This window comes from Solea solea, chromosome 7, assembly GCF_958295425.1.
Source record: "Solea solea chromosome 7, fSolSol10.1, whole genome shotgun sequence".
In the NCBI taxonomy this organism is placed as follows: domain Eukaryota; kingdom Metazoa; phylum Chordata; class Actinopteri; order Pleuronectiformes; family Soleidae; genus Solea; species Solea solea.
Window position 1 is genome coordinate 1,224,511 of NC_081140.1, and position 14,869 is coordinate 1,239,379.

The 14,869-nt window shown below is 42.4% G+C and overlaps 1 protein-coding gene across 1 annotated transcript; it reads left to right on the top strand.

Annotated features, from left to right (window-relative positions):
• The first annotated feature begins 3,653 nt into the window (after window positions 1–3,653).
• On the top strand, window positions 3,654–6,026 carry her8.2 (hairy-related 8.2). Its single transcript, XM_058634265.1, has 4 exons — window positions 3,654–3,907; window positions 3,987–4,082; window positions 4,176–4,254; window positions 5,370–6,026. The coding sequence occupies exons 1-4, from the start codon at window positions 3,845–3,847 to the stop codon at window positions 5,693–5,695; spliced, it is 564 nt and encodes a 187-aa protein (XP_058490248.1). The 5' UTR covers window positions 3,654–3,844; the 3' UTR covers window positions 5,696–6,026.
• The last annotated feature ends 8,843 nt before the right edge of the window (window positions 6,027–14,869 follow it).

A 14,869-nucleotide genomic window follows, 5' to 3' on the forward strand; every position in this document is an offset into this window, starting at 1 on the left:
CCCCTTGTACTAAAAGAAAAACTCACCAGAATGCGAGTGGACCCCTGCCTGGTTGCTTGGATTTCCAGCTACCTCACAGACAGACCACACTATGTCAGGCTGAAGGACATCACGTCTGACACGGTGGTCAGCAACATCGGAGCTCCTCAGGGGACTGTGCTGTCTCCCATCCTCTTCACTCTGTACACTGCAGACTTCTGCTACAACTCTGAAACGTGTCACATCCAGAAGTTCGCAGACGACACGGCCATCATGGGGTGTATCAGAGACAATGAAGAGGAAGAGGAATATAGGAGCCTGGTGAGGAACTTTGTTGTCTGGTGCCACATTAATAACCTGCAGCTCAACACCTCAAAGACCAAGGAACTGGTCATCGACTTCAGGAGGGACAGACCCAGTTCGAGACCAGTTCTAATAGGAGCAGTGGAGGTGGAGGTCGTTCAGACCTACAAATATCTTGGGCTGTGGCTGGACAACAAGCTGGACTGGACAAGCAACTCAAGGCATCTGTACAAGAAGGCCCAGAGCAGGTTGTACTTCCTGAGGAGGCTACGATCTTTCAACATCTGCAAAAAGCTCCTGTGGATGTTCTACCAGTCTGTGGTTGCCAGTGTTCTCTCCTACGCCGTGGTGTGCTGGGGCGGGAGCACAACTAAGGCAGACTTCCACAGACTGGAAAAACTCATCAGGCGGGCCGGCTCGGTGGTAGGAATGAGGCTGGACCCTCTGGTGACAGTGGCAGAGAGAAAAACTGTGGACAAACTGCTGAGCATCCTGGACAATGCCAGCCACCCTCTGCACACTGTCATCAGCAGCCAGAGGAGCCACAGAAGCCTCAGCAACAGGCTGCTCCTCCCAAAATACAGGACCAACAGGCTGGGGGACTCGTTTGTCCCCCGGGCCATCAAACTGTACAACTCCTCACTGGGGGGGAGGAGGGCAAACAAAAAAAACAGTACAACCACAACAATAACATAATAACATGTGCAATAAAACCATAGACATGTGCAATAAAACTGTAGGTGTGTGTGTGTACCTATGTGTGTATATGTATGTATATACATATATGTATATATGTGTGTATGTGTATATGTATGTATGTATGTGTATACATGTAGATGTGTATGTATGTATGTATGTATGTATGTATGTATATATATATATATATATATAGGTGTTGTGTGTATGTATGTAGGTATACATACATATATAGCATGGGTCACTTTCATTTTTATTTTTATATTTTTATTTTTATTTTTATTTTTATTTTTATTTTTATTTTTATTTTTATTCTTATCTTATTTTATTCTACTCTCTATTTTTAACAGTGCTGTGTGTGGATGCTGGAGCTGTTAATTTCCCCGAGGGAACCTCCCAAAGGGATTAATAAAGTTGTCTGTCTGTCTGTCTGTCTGTCTGTCTGTCATAAACAGGAGACTAATGGCCCTTCCACTATGGTCCCAGCTCACTTTGACTTGCCTCGCCACAGCACGGCAGTGTGTGTTCACTACAAAAAAAGTACCTACTCAATGTGGGCGGAGTCATCACTGCACGGCTGCATGAAACTGCGGTGACTTTGTTTTACACGCGACACAAACACACAGACGATTGACTAGTGTGAAGCAGTTGTTTTCAGTGTCACTGAATCATTAGAATCAGTTCATTCAAAATATTAGTTCAGTTCTTCCTCCATGACCGGAGCACAGACGCCGTCTGACACAGTCACTGGACTGAAACACAGCAGCAGGGCCAGTGATGCCGCTCACGGTCAGCAGTGCTGTCACTAAATACACAGATTTTAGACATTTCCCTGGTAATTGTTGGAGATTAACCCACGTTTTTAGGATTTTAATTATTTTTAACTGAGCTACAGTTCAGCACGGTCTGGCTTGATTCTTTTGTCGGACGTCTCTTCCTGTGATGACGCTCTGACCAATCAGTGGCCGGCAGTCTGATGACTTCACGCATACTCAGCACGCTTGGAACCCTCGCCAGAGCAGGCACTAGCTCTGCTACCTGGTACCAGGTAGCAGAGCTAGTGGGACCGTTTCAGTGATCCCTGTTGTTGATGAAGCAGATTCTCTGCTGAACTTTTAGTTTTCGTGTGTACCCTGAGGTTGAGCCTTCAAGGGCCCTTTGCCTGGGGGCCCTTATCTCCCTTGAAATGCCTCTGATTGGATCCCTATTACCTGTTTCCTCCTCTCTCTCTGTCTTTGTAGCATCACGATTGGCCTCAGTAGTGAGCCTCCTCCTCCTCCTCTTCCTCCTCCTCCTCCTGGACTGGGTTATTACTCTCTTCGTGCTCATTAGGTTTGGATGAATGGCGGCCTTTGTTTGGCCGCAGTTCCCACGACCCGACATTCGCCTGGCAGTCGCGTGGCTCTGAAACACCCGCCCCCACGCAAACTTTGAGCGGAACTGGACATCTGGTCACGCTGACATCTGACACTGAACAACAGATTTGCTGGAAACGTGATCAAGGCTGTGCCAGCACAGTGGACGTCTGTCCCACTGTCCAACTGCACACAGCTGCACAGTCAAATTATACACGACATTTATAGCAGCATTTATATAATTCATATAGGTAGTAATAAAGAATAATACATGTTATGGAAAGTGCCTTTCAAAGCACCCAAGCACACAGAAAAAAATAAAGATAATAAAATCATTATAACAGATGAGTTTTTGGTTGAGAGAGAGTTGATGTTTTGGATGTCGGGTGTGCATGAAGACCAGAGACGTCTGAAGGCTCTGCTCCCTGTGGTGCTGTGGCAGGAGGAGGATACCTGAGAGAGCAGGAGGAGGTGACAGTGGAGGACACAAGTATGGAGGAGTGAGGTCATGAATGGGCTTGATTGTGTACAGAAGATTTTATCTCAAGTTATTTGGTTTCATTTTGTTGTTGAAAATGTCACATTTATCAAATCAAATCAAATCAAATCACTTTTATTGTCATTAAGCTGTACATACAACAAGTAGTGCAACAAAAAGAGAGAGCGTTTCACAGGGATCCAAAGATTTAAATATTTAAATACACATATTTATTATGTTTAAAAGGCCATTAAACTGCTTTACTTGTAAAGTTTGTTATATTCTGAACTCGTTCAAGTTCATATCAGCACACGTGGTGCTTCACTTTGAATATAAGAGTGAGTGACACTAGTTTGGTGGAAAAATCAGCAAATCAATAGTAAAGCACAGGGGACTCTGAGGTGGTTGGACGGGGGGCCTCAAATCAGATTCCACACTGGGTGACATAAAGTCTTGGGCCTGCACTGCATTTAGGAACTAGAACAAGTGCCTTAATATTAAATATGATACAGATTAGTTCTGTACGAGGGCACATGTATTCTCCAGAGGTTATTTACTCTATTGTGTCTGTGCTGCTGTAAAAGAAAAAAGAGTCAGGGGCTCCCAGGAGTAAAGGCCTGTAACTGCACACTCTTATTCATCCCTGAGAGAAGGAGGGGACTGCAGGGTGGAGGGCAAAGAGGGAGGAGAGGGTTTGGCGCATGGTTTCAGGCTGGACATCTGTTGCTTTTGAGTTCTTTCTCTCTCTCTCTCTCCCTCTCTCTCTCTCTCTCTCTCTCTCTCTCTCCCTCTCTGCCTCTCTCTCTCTCTCTCTCTCTCTCTCTCTCTCAGTGAATGGAGGCAGTGACCTGTCAGTCTTGACTGATGGGAGCCCATGTGTGGGAAAATCCCACAGCCAAAGAGTTGGAGCATTCACATGTTAATGGGGCCGTATAAATACGAGGGCCGCGCCGCGCCGAGGGCCCTATAGAGGCGAGGAGGAGCGGCCGGGACGGGGAGCGCACACCCGCACGCACACATCATCAACAACAACATGACTGCTTCGACCATGGCGCACAACACGGGGAAACATCCCACAGCCAGAGACGAGAGAAAGGTATTTATTTGGCTTCTCTGACGTGTATGAAGGGCCACAGCCACACACACACACACAGCCTGTGTTTGTGTTTGTGTAGATGAGGAAGCCGCTCATTGAGAGGAAAAGGCGGGAGAGGATCAACAACTGCCTGGATCAGCTGAAGGAGACCGTGATTGGCGCCTTCAGACTTGACGTGAGCGCTTTATTATCCGGGATGAAATCTCAGTGTGTTGAACTGCTTTTAATTTTAATAAATAAATAAAGAGGCGTCTTTATTTCTCTACAGCAATCTAAACTGGAGAAAGCAGACATTCTGGAGATGACAGTGAAACATCTGCAGAACATCCAGAGCAGTAAAGTCAGCGGTGAGCGGCATTATGCAAACATGTTACCTCCTCATGCAGCTTCTGTTGAGCTACATGTCTATTCTATATTTTAGACTACTATATACTACTAAATATGTTTGTGAGCAATATTATATATTAATAATATGACTTCATTTTTATTGTTAAGATTAGACCATTCCATATCAAAACAAGCACTTTTACTTTGAAATATCTTCATAAATATGTATTTGTATATACTGTATAAATGTGAATATTGTTATCATTTTAAGATCATATTGCCCAGTTGCTCAAAGCCCCTCTGGTCATTTGAATTTGACACCCCTGGAATAATGCATGACAACCATGTACTCAGGCTGTTTATTAGCAAAACGTAGGCGTGACACATTCTGTTGAATTAAATAACTTGCACTTGTTGCCATCAGGCAGCAGGGGGCAGCATCACAGGTGGGGTGTCAAACTCCAAACTGTGTCCCATTGAGGGCCATATACTGATGTCAGTGGGAGTCAAGAACAGCTCATTATATATTATATATATTATATTATATTCATTTGTTTCTTTCTTTAACATGATCCGTGTGGAGGAGCTAGAAACACGTCATCTATTATCTCGTGGGTTGAATACAGTTATACTGCAGGCCCACATGTGATGATTAACACTGCTGTGTACATGTACATGCTTCATTTTACTTCTTTTTCTTATGACTCTAACCACCTGGTTGTGTAAATGATTGTTTTTCTCTATCCCATAATAAGCCTTTTATATTTATACCAGTAGAAGGTTCAGCTCTATGGAGGCTGCCATTTTGGACCACCATGTTTTTACAGAAGCCCACAAGGGACAAACCAAACATCTGTCGAGTTATATAATAATAATGCTAAGTGAAAGCTACATAGTGTCTGCAACACACTTACAAAGCAAGGGTGAGGTGAAGGATATTCACTTACAACATCAAACTTCACCAATAAATGTTACACATTGTACCTTTAAGATTTGAAGTGGTGGTCAGATGAAAGGTAGGATCTGGTTTTAATAGTTACATTGTTGCTTCACTGTGGAACATCAGAGAGATGAATGGCTGTGTCGTGCCTCAGCCACCAGGGGGTGCTGTAACCTCTCTTCTCTTCTCCTGCAGACTTCACATCAGGTCTGGAGGCCCAGCAGAAATATAGCACAGGCTACATCCAGTGCATGCACGAGGTCCGCAGTATGCTGCTCACCTGCGACTGGATGGACAAGAGTCTGGGCTCCCGCCTGCTCAACCACCTCCTCAAGTCCCTGCCCAGGTCCACTGATGAGCTCCCACTCTCCCAGCCCACAGCCACACACACTGTCCCTCCTCCAGCCGGCAGCAGAGGCCTCCTCGGCTCAGCCCTCACTGAGGAGAACCTGCTCCACAGAGACGGGACCGACCGCTGTGGATCCCACCTGGGAATGCTGGAGATGTGGAGGCCCTGGTGACGTGGTGGATCAACGGTGTTATGTATCTTATAGATATGCTGCTCAGAAGACAAACACGTGGGGCAGTTTTGTTCCGATGATTATAACTGTAGTGTATGGGCTTTAATGATCCTTTTTCTCAGTACTTCCTTTCAGAAGTCAATTCTTGTAGCCTGCATTATAGAAGGCTCTTATTAATCTTTCATGTATTTATTGTATTAACAGCTTATTTATTGGATGTTATAAGGTGTGACTTGACCACTTTGCTTGTCATTGCATAGATTTTTATGTCTTCCTCTACTTCTGCATAATCTAAACATAATAACAACAATAATAAAACTGATTTATTTCATGAATGATCATGTTCAAATATTTGCTCTGCTGAACAAGACATATTGGTCTCACTGTTCAGGTTACTGAACAGAAATATTGATATAATTGTAATATATAGAAATCATGGATTAAAAAAATGAAATGATCAGCTAGAGATTAATGACCGATTAATAAAATTTGTTACAGAATAAACATTTTAGTTTGATTATTGTGACGGCATAAGCAGACTAAGTGGTGTACAGGTACAGTATATTTAGATATCTAAATAATGTCAAGCTTAAGTTATATGGTTTTTGGAGTAGAAGATTTCTCATTTAGTGCACATTTTCACACATATTCTAAGTTTCATCCTCAGGTTATCAAAAATATTCACATGTTGGGATCACAGCTCTCTGTCTGTGCTGAGCTTTCATGTGACAGATGACCTGAGGCAATATCTCCATCACTGATGTTGATTCATGTTTTATTACATTTATTCTCCAATTCTCAACAGTATTGCCGTCTCTTGGTCAAAGTCTACATGATGTTACATTCATTGTCTACAGCTGTATCCTCCAAATGAGGGTCAGCTGACACAGCTGAGTGAATCCATAACATCCAGTTCATCACAGGGCAAACACAGACATCAACCATTCACTCTCACATTCATATCTACAGGGTCCCATTAACCTCTGTATGTTTTTGGACTGTGAACGTGTAGAAAACCTAAACACACACAGAGAGAACATGCAAACGGTTCCTATAGAATCGTCTATGAACCTTTAATTCTTAGCAACTCTGACTGTCCCACTCACACATCTGATGTCAGCAGTCTCACCACCCAGGAGGTCATTTTTACACAGCAACATACATGTAAGTATTATCTCCATTTATGAACCACCGTGAGGAAGTGTCGTCGTCCATCTATGCCACTATGTCAATTCGAAGATTTGAAGATAATCGCCATTTCTTGCGCTTTGATGACAAGAGGACCAGAGCCTAAAGACTGAATATGGACCACATGGCAGCCCTCCGCTACATATGGGACCTGATCCTGGTCAACTGCAGGCAGAAATTCAGATGTGACATCAGACATCAGATGTGTAAGTGGGACAGTATTGACAGTCAAATTTGCATCAGATGTGAGAGATGACATCAGATGTGTAAGTGGGACAGTCAGAGATGCTAAGAATGAAAGTTTCATAGAAGATTCCATAGGAACTGCTTGGGGTCATTTTTGACCCCACATGTGGAAGAGTGGGGTAGTGATACAAAAACTGCAATTTCTTAAAATTAATGAAAAAATAAATAAAAATGCAAATGGCCTCATGTCACAAACATGAGGAATACCTGGAATATGAATATATTACAACTTTTCCTTTTAAAGATTTTGAAGAAAAACAACCCGTGGGGTCATTTTTGTGCATCTAAGGGTTAAATGGTGTTACTTCAAGAGCTCAATATTTGTGGTAGTTGTATAAAGACTTAAAATGTCAATGAAAAATAAACATTTGACAAGAACATGTTATTATTATATGTCGTGTGTTTGGCAGTGTTGTAATCACATTACCTTTGTCTGTAACACAGTGATGTAACCGTTACTGTTGATAACGCCAGTGATCGCATCACATCTGTCTGTGACGCAATGATGTAACAGTTATTGTTACATTTGTCTGTGACGCAGTAATGTAACTGTTACTGTTGATAACGTCAGTAATCGCATTACCTTTGTCTGTAACACATTTGACTGTAACGCAGTAATGTAACTGTTACTGTTGATAATGTCAGTAATCACATTACATTTGTCTGTAACGCATTAATGAAACGCAGTAATGTAACCGTTACTGTTGATAACGTCAGTAATCACATTACATTTGTCTGTAACGCAGTAATGTAACCGTTACTGTTGATAACGTCAGTAATCACATTACATTTGACTGTAACGCAGTAATGTAACCGTTACTGTTGATAACGTCAGTAATCACATTACATTTGACTGTAACGCAGTAATGTAACTGTTACTGTTGATAACGTCAGTAATCACGTTACATTTGTCTGTGACGCAGTAATGTAACTGTTACTGTTGATAACGTCAATAATCACGTTACATTTGACTGTAACGCAGTAATGTAACTGTTACTGTTGATAACGTCAGTAATCACGTTACATTTGTCTGTGACGCAGTAATGTAACTGTTACTGTTGATAACGTCAGTAATCACGTTACATTTGACTGTAACGCATTAATGAAACGCAGTAATGTAACCGTTACTGTTGATAACGTCAGTAATCGCATTACATTTGACTGTAACGCAGTAATGTAACTGTTACTGTTGATAACGTCAGTAATCACGTTACATTTGACTGTAACGCAGTAATGTAACCGTTACTGTTGATGACGTCAGTAATCGCATTACATTTGAATGTAACGCAGTAATGTAACTGTTACTGTTGATAATGTCAGTAATCACATTACATTTGTCTGTAACGCATTAATGAAACGCAGTAATGTAACCGTTACTGTTGATAACGTCAGTAATCACATTACATTTGACTGTAACGCAGTAATGTAACCGTTACTGTTGATGACGTCAGTAATCGCATTACATTTGAATGTAACGCAGTAATGTAACTGTTACTGTTGATAACGTCAGTAATCACGTTACATTTGACTGTAACGCAGTAATGTAACCGTTACTGTTGATGACGTCAGTAATCGCATTACATTTGAATGTAACGCAGTAATGTAACTGTTACTGTTGATAACGTCAGTAATCACGTTACATTTGACTGTAACGCAGTAATGTAACCGTTACTGTTGATGACGTCAGTAATCACATTACATTTGTCTGTAACGCATTAATGAAACGCAGTAATGTAACCGTTACTGTTGATAACGTCAGTAATCGCATTACATTTGTCTGTAACGCATTAATGAAACGCAGTAATGTAACCGTTACTGTTGATAACGTCAGTAATCACATTACATTTGACTGTAACGCAGTAATGTATCCGTTACTGTTGATGACGTCAGTAATCACATTACATTTGACTGTAACGCAGTAATGTAACTGTTACTGTTGATGACGTCAGTAATCACATTACATTTGACTGTAACGCAGTAATGTATCCGTTACTGTTGATGAGGGGCAGAGCAGCTAAAAGATCTCAGTCCCATTGTGGATAAGTGGGCAAAAGGGGTGGAGAGGAGTGAAGCAGAGGAGATCCTAAGTGTACGGGAAGGTGTGTATGTTTGAGGAGTTCAGTGAGGTATGAAGGTGCAAGGTTATGGAGAACCTTGAATGTGAGGAGCAGAATCTTGTATTCGATGCGGAGATGGACTGGAAGCCAGTGAAGCTGTTTGAGGACAGGAGTGATGTGCTGTGTGGATGGGGTTCTGGAAATGACTCGTGCAGCTGAATTTTTGACCAATTGGAGTTTATTGAGGGATTTCTGTGGTAGACCATATGGAACAGCATTACAGTAATCAAGGCGGGATGTGACAAGGGCGTTGACCAATATGGAAGTGCTATTACGGGAGAGTGATGGACGAAGGCAATTGATGTTGCGAAGATGAAAGTATGCAGACCGAGTGATGTTGTTAATATGGGCAGTGTAGGAGAGGGTGGAGTCTAGGATGACACCCAGACTCTTGACCTGAGGGGAGGGATAAACAGCAGTGTTTATCAGTCAAGGAGGGAGGGTGGAGGAAGTGAGGAACTGGGTTTACAGGAGAGATATAGCTGGGTGTCGTCTGCATAGCAATGAAAGTTGAGTGCATGATTCCTGAAGATGTTACCGAGAGGGAGTAGGTAGATGATAAATAGAAGATGGCAGAGGACAGAGCCCTGCGGCACACCACTATTTACTGGGGAAGGAAGGAATTGATAGTTCTTCAGCTGTACCAATTGTGTGCGACTGGAGAGGTAGGAGGTGAACCAGGAGAGAGTAGTGTGATTTAGTCTAATGGAGAATAGGCAGTTAAGGAGGACGTTATGGGAGATGGTGTCAAAAGCTGCAGTAAGGTCAAGGCGGATGAGTATGGTGAGATGTCCGCGTAATCAGCTGCCATGAGAAGGTCGTTGGTGATCTTTGCCAGGGATGTTTGGTGCTGTGATGAGGACGGAAACCAGATTGAAACTGTTCATAGAGGGTATTGTGAGTGAGATGATTATGGACCTGGGCAGCAACCACTTTTTCCAGGATTTTGGACAGAAAAGGAAAGTTTGAAATTGGTCGGAAATTATTGAGATCATTGGGGTCCAAGCCAGGTTTTTTGAGTATTGGGGTGATTATTGCTGTTTTGAGGGGGCTGGAATTGAGCCAGAGGAGAGGGAGGAGTATATGATGTTGGTGATGAGTGGGAGAAGAGAAGGGAGAAGGAGTTTTACAAGATTTGTAGACAGGGGGTCGAGACTACAGGTGGAGGACATAGATTTCTGTATAATGGTGGATATTTCAGTAGTGGTGGTTGGGAGATCAAAATTAGCGAATGGGGAAATAAAATGTGGAACAGAATTAGTACAGTATTTACAAACTGATGGATACCAAAACTGTCCAGGCAGGATGTGAATTATTATGTAAAACAGCTGTCTGTGTTGTCCATGTGAATATTAAAGTCCCCTAGCAATATTATGTTGGCTGACAGAGAGCTTAAAATGGCAACGAAGTTTGAGAAATCATTTATAAAATCAGAGTTATGTTTAGGTGGACGATGTGGATGATGTGTGAGGGGAGACAGGGAGAGAGGAAACCTTGTATTACATTACATTTGTCTGTAACGCAGTAATGTAACGCAGTAATGTAACGCAGTAATGTAACCGATAAGACGACCGGAAACATAAATCAAACGTAGACTTGACTCGAGGAGACAAAGAAGCCGAGGAAGGACACGCGGGAGAAATGGAAACCGTATCATTTGAGAGATCGAAATTTACACTATTTGGAATTATTTGGAAGGAAACAATGTGACGGTGAAATGTAAGCTGTGTCCATGGCAGAAACATTTATCCATCGCTGCAAACACCACCTTTAACTTGACCAAGCACCTGCAGCGGCAACATTAAGTGACTGCTAAAGGTCGTCGAGCCGTGAGTGACCCTGAAGAGAAGATGCTGCCGACACCAACAAAAGGCCAGTGTGATGTCCAGATGGAAACTGAGCTAACAAAACATTTGAGAGCTGACATTTGGACTTATTTGGACACAATAAAAGCCTTTTGGGTATTAACCCAAGCAATGCCAGCATGAGAAAGCTGGACAACACACGTATGATGTTATAGCCAGTGAAATTGAACAGGTTCACACAAGGTGACCGCTACTGTAACTGACGATGGGTCAAATTTGATTAAAGTGTTCCAGATGTATGAGCCTGGACCGTCAGATTCAGACGAGGAGGCAGGTGGAGATGAAGATGTGGTGTCCTCTCCAGTGCTACCCCAGAGGGACAGCATTCCCCACCCCGTCACTTGAGATGTGCATCGCACACACTGAACTTCATTTCTACTAATGATGTTGACAAATGGCTGACAGCAAACCCTGAGTCCAGATCAGTGTACGGAAGTGCAGCTGGGAAGTGCTCTGCCCTCTGGACGGCGACCGGCCGTTTGTTGAGGATATATGTAAAAGAAAACATGAGGTGCCAACGCTGGAGATTTTGATGTCAAAGACACTGGCACTGCACAGTGGGCTCTCTGGGATGACAGTGGGACTGCCTAATGTCATGTTACATCATTTACATCTGAAATCCAAATCCATTGTTTTATTTTCACGTCACAGTTGCTCATTAACTCACATGATGACACCCACTGAGTAAATGAGATACTACAGAGCCAAAATGACACTGTACATAGCCAAACTAAAAAAAGATATATTACTGTCGGACAGCAAAGATTTCTACTTGCCGCTGTAAGGACACTGAGCACACTGAGGAGGATCCAGCCCCCTACAACTCTGACACTGAGGCCATTGAATATTTGAAGTCAGGGTCACAGATGGAGCTCCATTAAGACAATGTCCATGAAATTCAACACAGCCACACCCTCTAGTGCACCGGCTGAGAGGCTCTTTAGCTTGGGCGGTCTTGTGCTGACCCTGAGGAGGAACAGTGTGTCTGATAAACGATTTGAAAGACTCCTCCCCCATAATGAGGTATAACCACTTCTTTGATAGGAATGTCCAGTACGTGAGTTTCAGTGTTTCCCTTTGAATTCTCCTCATCATCTAATATTGTCTGATGGCTATAAACTTCATTATTTACAAAAGTCATAGTTGCACTAAATCTTTAGTCTTGTTCTTGTTTGTTCTGACACATTTTTCTGTGACTGCTGATTTAACCATATTGTTTCATGTTACAGTGTTAATTGTTCATCTCAGGTGGTGTCATGGAGTAATCCATAAGTAATGTAGTATTGTAACTAATTACTTTAACCAGCGAGTAACAAAGTAAAGTAAGGCATTACAGGTTTTTTTTTTAAGTAACTATGTGTAATGGATTACTTTATTTCAGTAACATTTGAAACTTGAGTTGAGTAAGAACATGGTAATACTGTTGTCTGTATTTATAGCCTTTTTTCTAGTCTTGATCTACTGTGATCAAGATCACGTGATGGTTATTACACAGAAAGTATCACAAGTGTTTCCCTATTTCAAATTTATAACATGGTAATTAAAAGATTTGATTCTGAATATTTCCGTGTAAAGGTTTTACACCTATAGTCCATGATGGTTCTCATTTTCCAACTATTATTTGGATATCATTTAGGAAATAACATGATATTACTGTGATATTACCTCCTTGTTTACAATATTTCCAGTATGACTATTAAGCTATTATCTGTAAATGACTATATTAACATAATTTAACTCCCTAATATTATATTATATATAGATTTATTCAGGTGTAGATGCACTCATGCCCATGATGTATGAATAATAATCAGACACAGGAAGAGTCAAAGGCTCCACATGTACGTCCATATTGTGACAGCGTCGCCGTCATTGTTCAGATTTTACAATTTCTGTCGTGACGATTGTTTCTGTCGGTGCTGAAAACTGAAAGATTACGTTACATCGTAGCTGTAAGAAAGTTAGACAATATGTTTGAAGAGTGAATGACACAAATAGTTTTATAGCCTTTTTTCTAGTCTTGATGATTTTTGATGCAGCAGGTTACATCCCTGACATGCTCTCGTCCAGTTGAAGAACATCTTAGAAAGTAACAATACATAATAACTGATGAATAAGTGAATAAATGAATGAGACATTATATTTGACACATCTGTATCAGATTTTGAGTTCATTGATCATCACATTGATCTATGCTAAACTGCTGTCGTGTTCATGTTATTGTGATTGAAATGATTATTACCAGTCACCTAAAAATGAACAATTTAAAATGACAAGGGTGTAATTAACTGTGCGATATTGGACATTTAGCCGATATGATACTGATATTTTTGCCCTGCACCCAACTGCAGAGGCCATTCTGTCACTTCTGTAGTGAGGAACAGTCATGTCATGGCAGATGTAGACAGATACTTATTCTTCATCATAATGAAGTAATAGTTTCAGCCTAGTGTTTAAGTCATTAGTCATAAAGGCTGTTTTTGTCGCCTTTGCCTATAAATCAATTTAGAGCCAACATGGACGGACATTTTGCCAGTAACATGGAGCCTCCCTGTTTTCTGACACTGACAAACCCTGTCTATGTGTATGTGACTGAGTCTGCATCGTCACGTTGACTTCAGCAAACTGGAATGAACTAAATCAACAGCTAGAGAAGGGAATCCACTTCCTGTTTACACTGATACACACCTAAAAGGTCATGTGATGTTTGAAGGTGTATGGATTAGCATTACAGAGCTGAAATGATTGATGATTGACGTAGCAGTGAGAATCAGGATGAAGAGTGTTTTAGAGCAGTTATCACCATCTGGGAGTTCAGGTCATAACTGTGAGCCTATGAGCTGCTGCATCTGATTAAAAGCAACACAATGATTGGCTGCCACACAGCGCCAGACGGCGGGTCTTAAGTGTGTGTGTGTGTGTGTGTGTGTGTGTGTGTGGGGGGGGGGGGGTTTGAACAAAGGCGTGCAGGGACAGCTGCTCCCTCCACAGTCCACATCATTAAAGCTGTTCAGCAGCAGGGATCTGTGAGTGGCGAGGTGCCAAACTGCCTCCACTTCAAAGCTCGCACTCTCTCCCTTCATTTTGTGTTTCACCGCAGTCTCTTACTTTAGTGCTGCCTTCTGCAGAAATGTTGCCCAAAGATGGAGCGCCTGCGTCTGGTGATGAACAACCACACTTACCTGCGAGGTTGCACACAAGAATCCTGGCCGCCCTCTCTCTCTGCCACTGCTCTATTGTGCAGTTCATTTGCATGATAATAACCTGGTACAAAGCCTGCACAGTAAACGGGGGCCGAGGCCTGTGCGCTCTTATTGCACATAAACAAATAGACATTGTGTGCAAAAAAGATGGAACCAACCCATACAACAACCACCACCACAGACACAGACACTGCCACAGACACAGGTCCATTTTATATTGCATGTACATGACATGTTTATTCAATCATGACACTTCACATGCAGGTGACAGAGGCTCTCACAGCCGAGCAACGTGAGAATGTAGCTGCGCACAAACCAGAGGTCACAAAACAACAGGGAGAACAAACGAGGCGCAGGCTCACACCTGTCGCTGTCTTAGTGAAAGGCCCTTCATTCCCTGGCTGATTCAGTTTGGGTCAAGAGGCCGCGAGCACAAACACAGGCATCGCGTTACATCCGCCAAACAGCAGCCAGGGGACTCTGTGGAGCGTCGCACACAAAGGCGGACAGACAGACAGGCACACAGACAGACAGAAACAGACAGACAGATGGGCA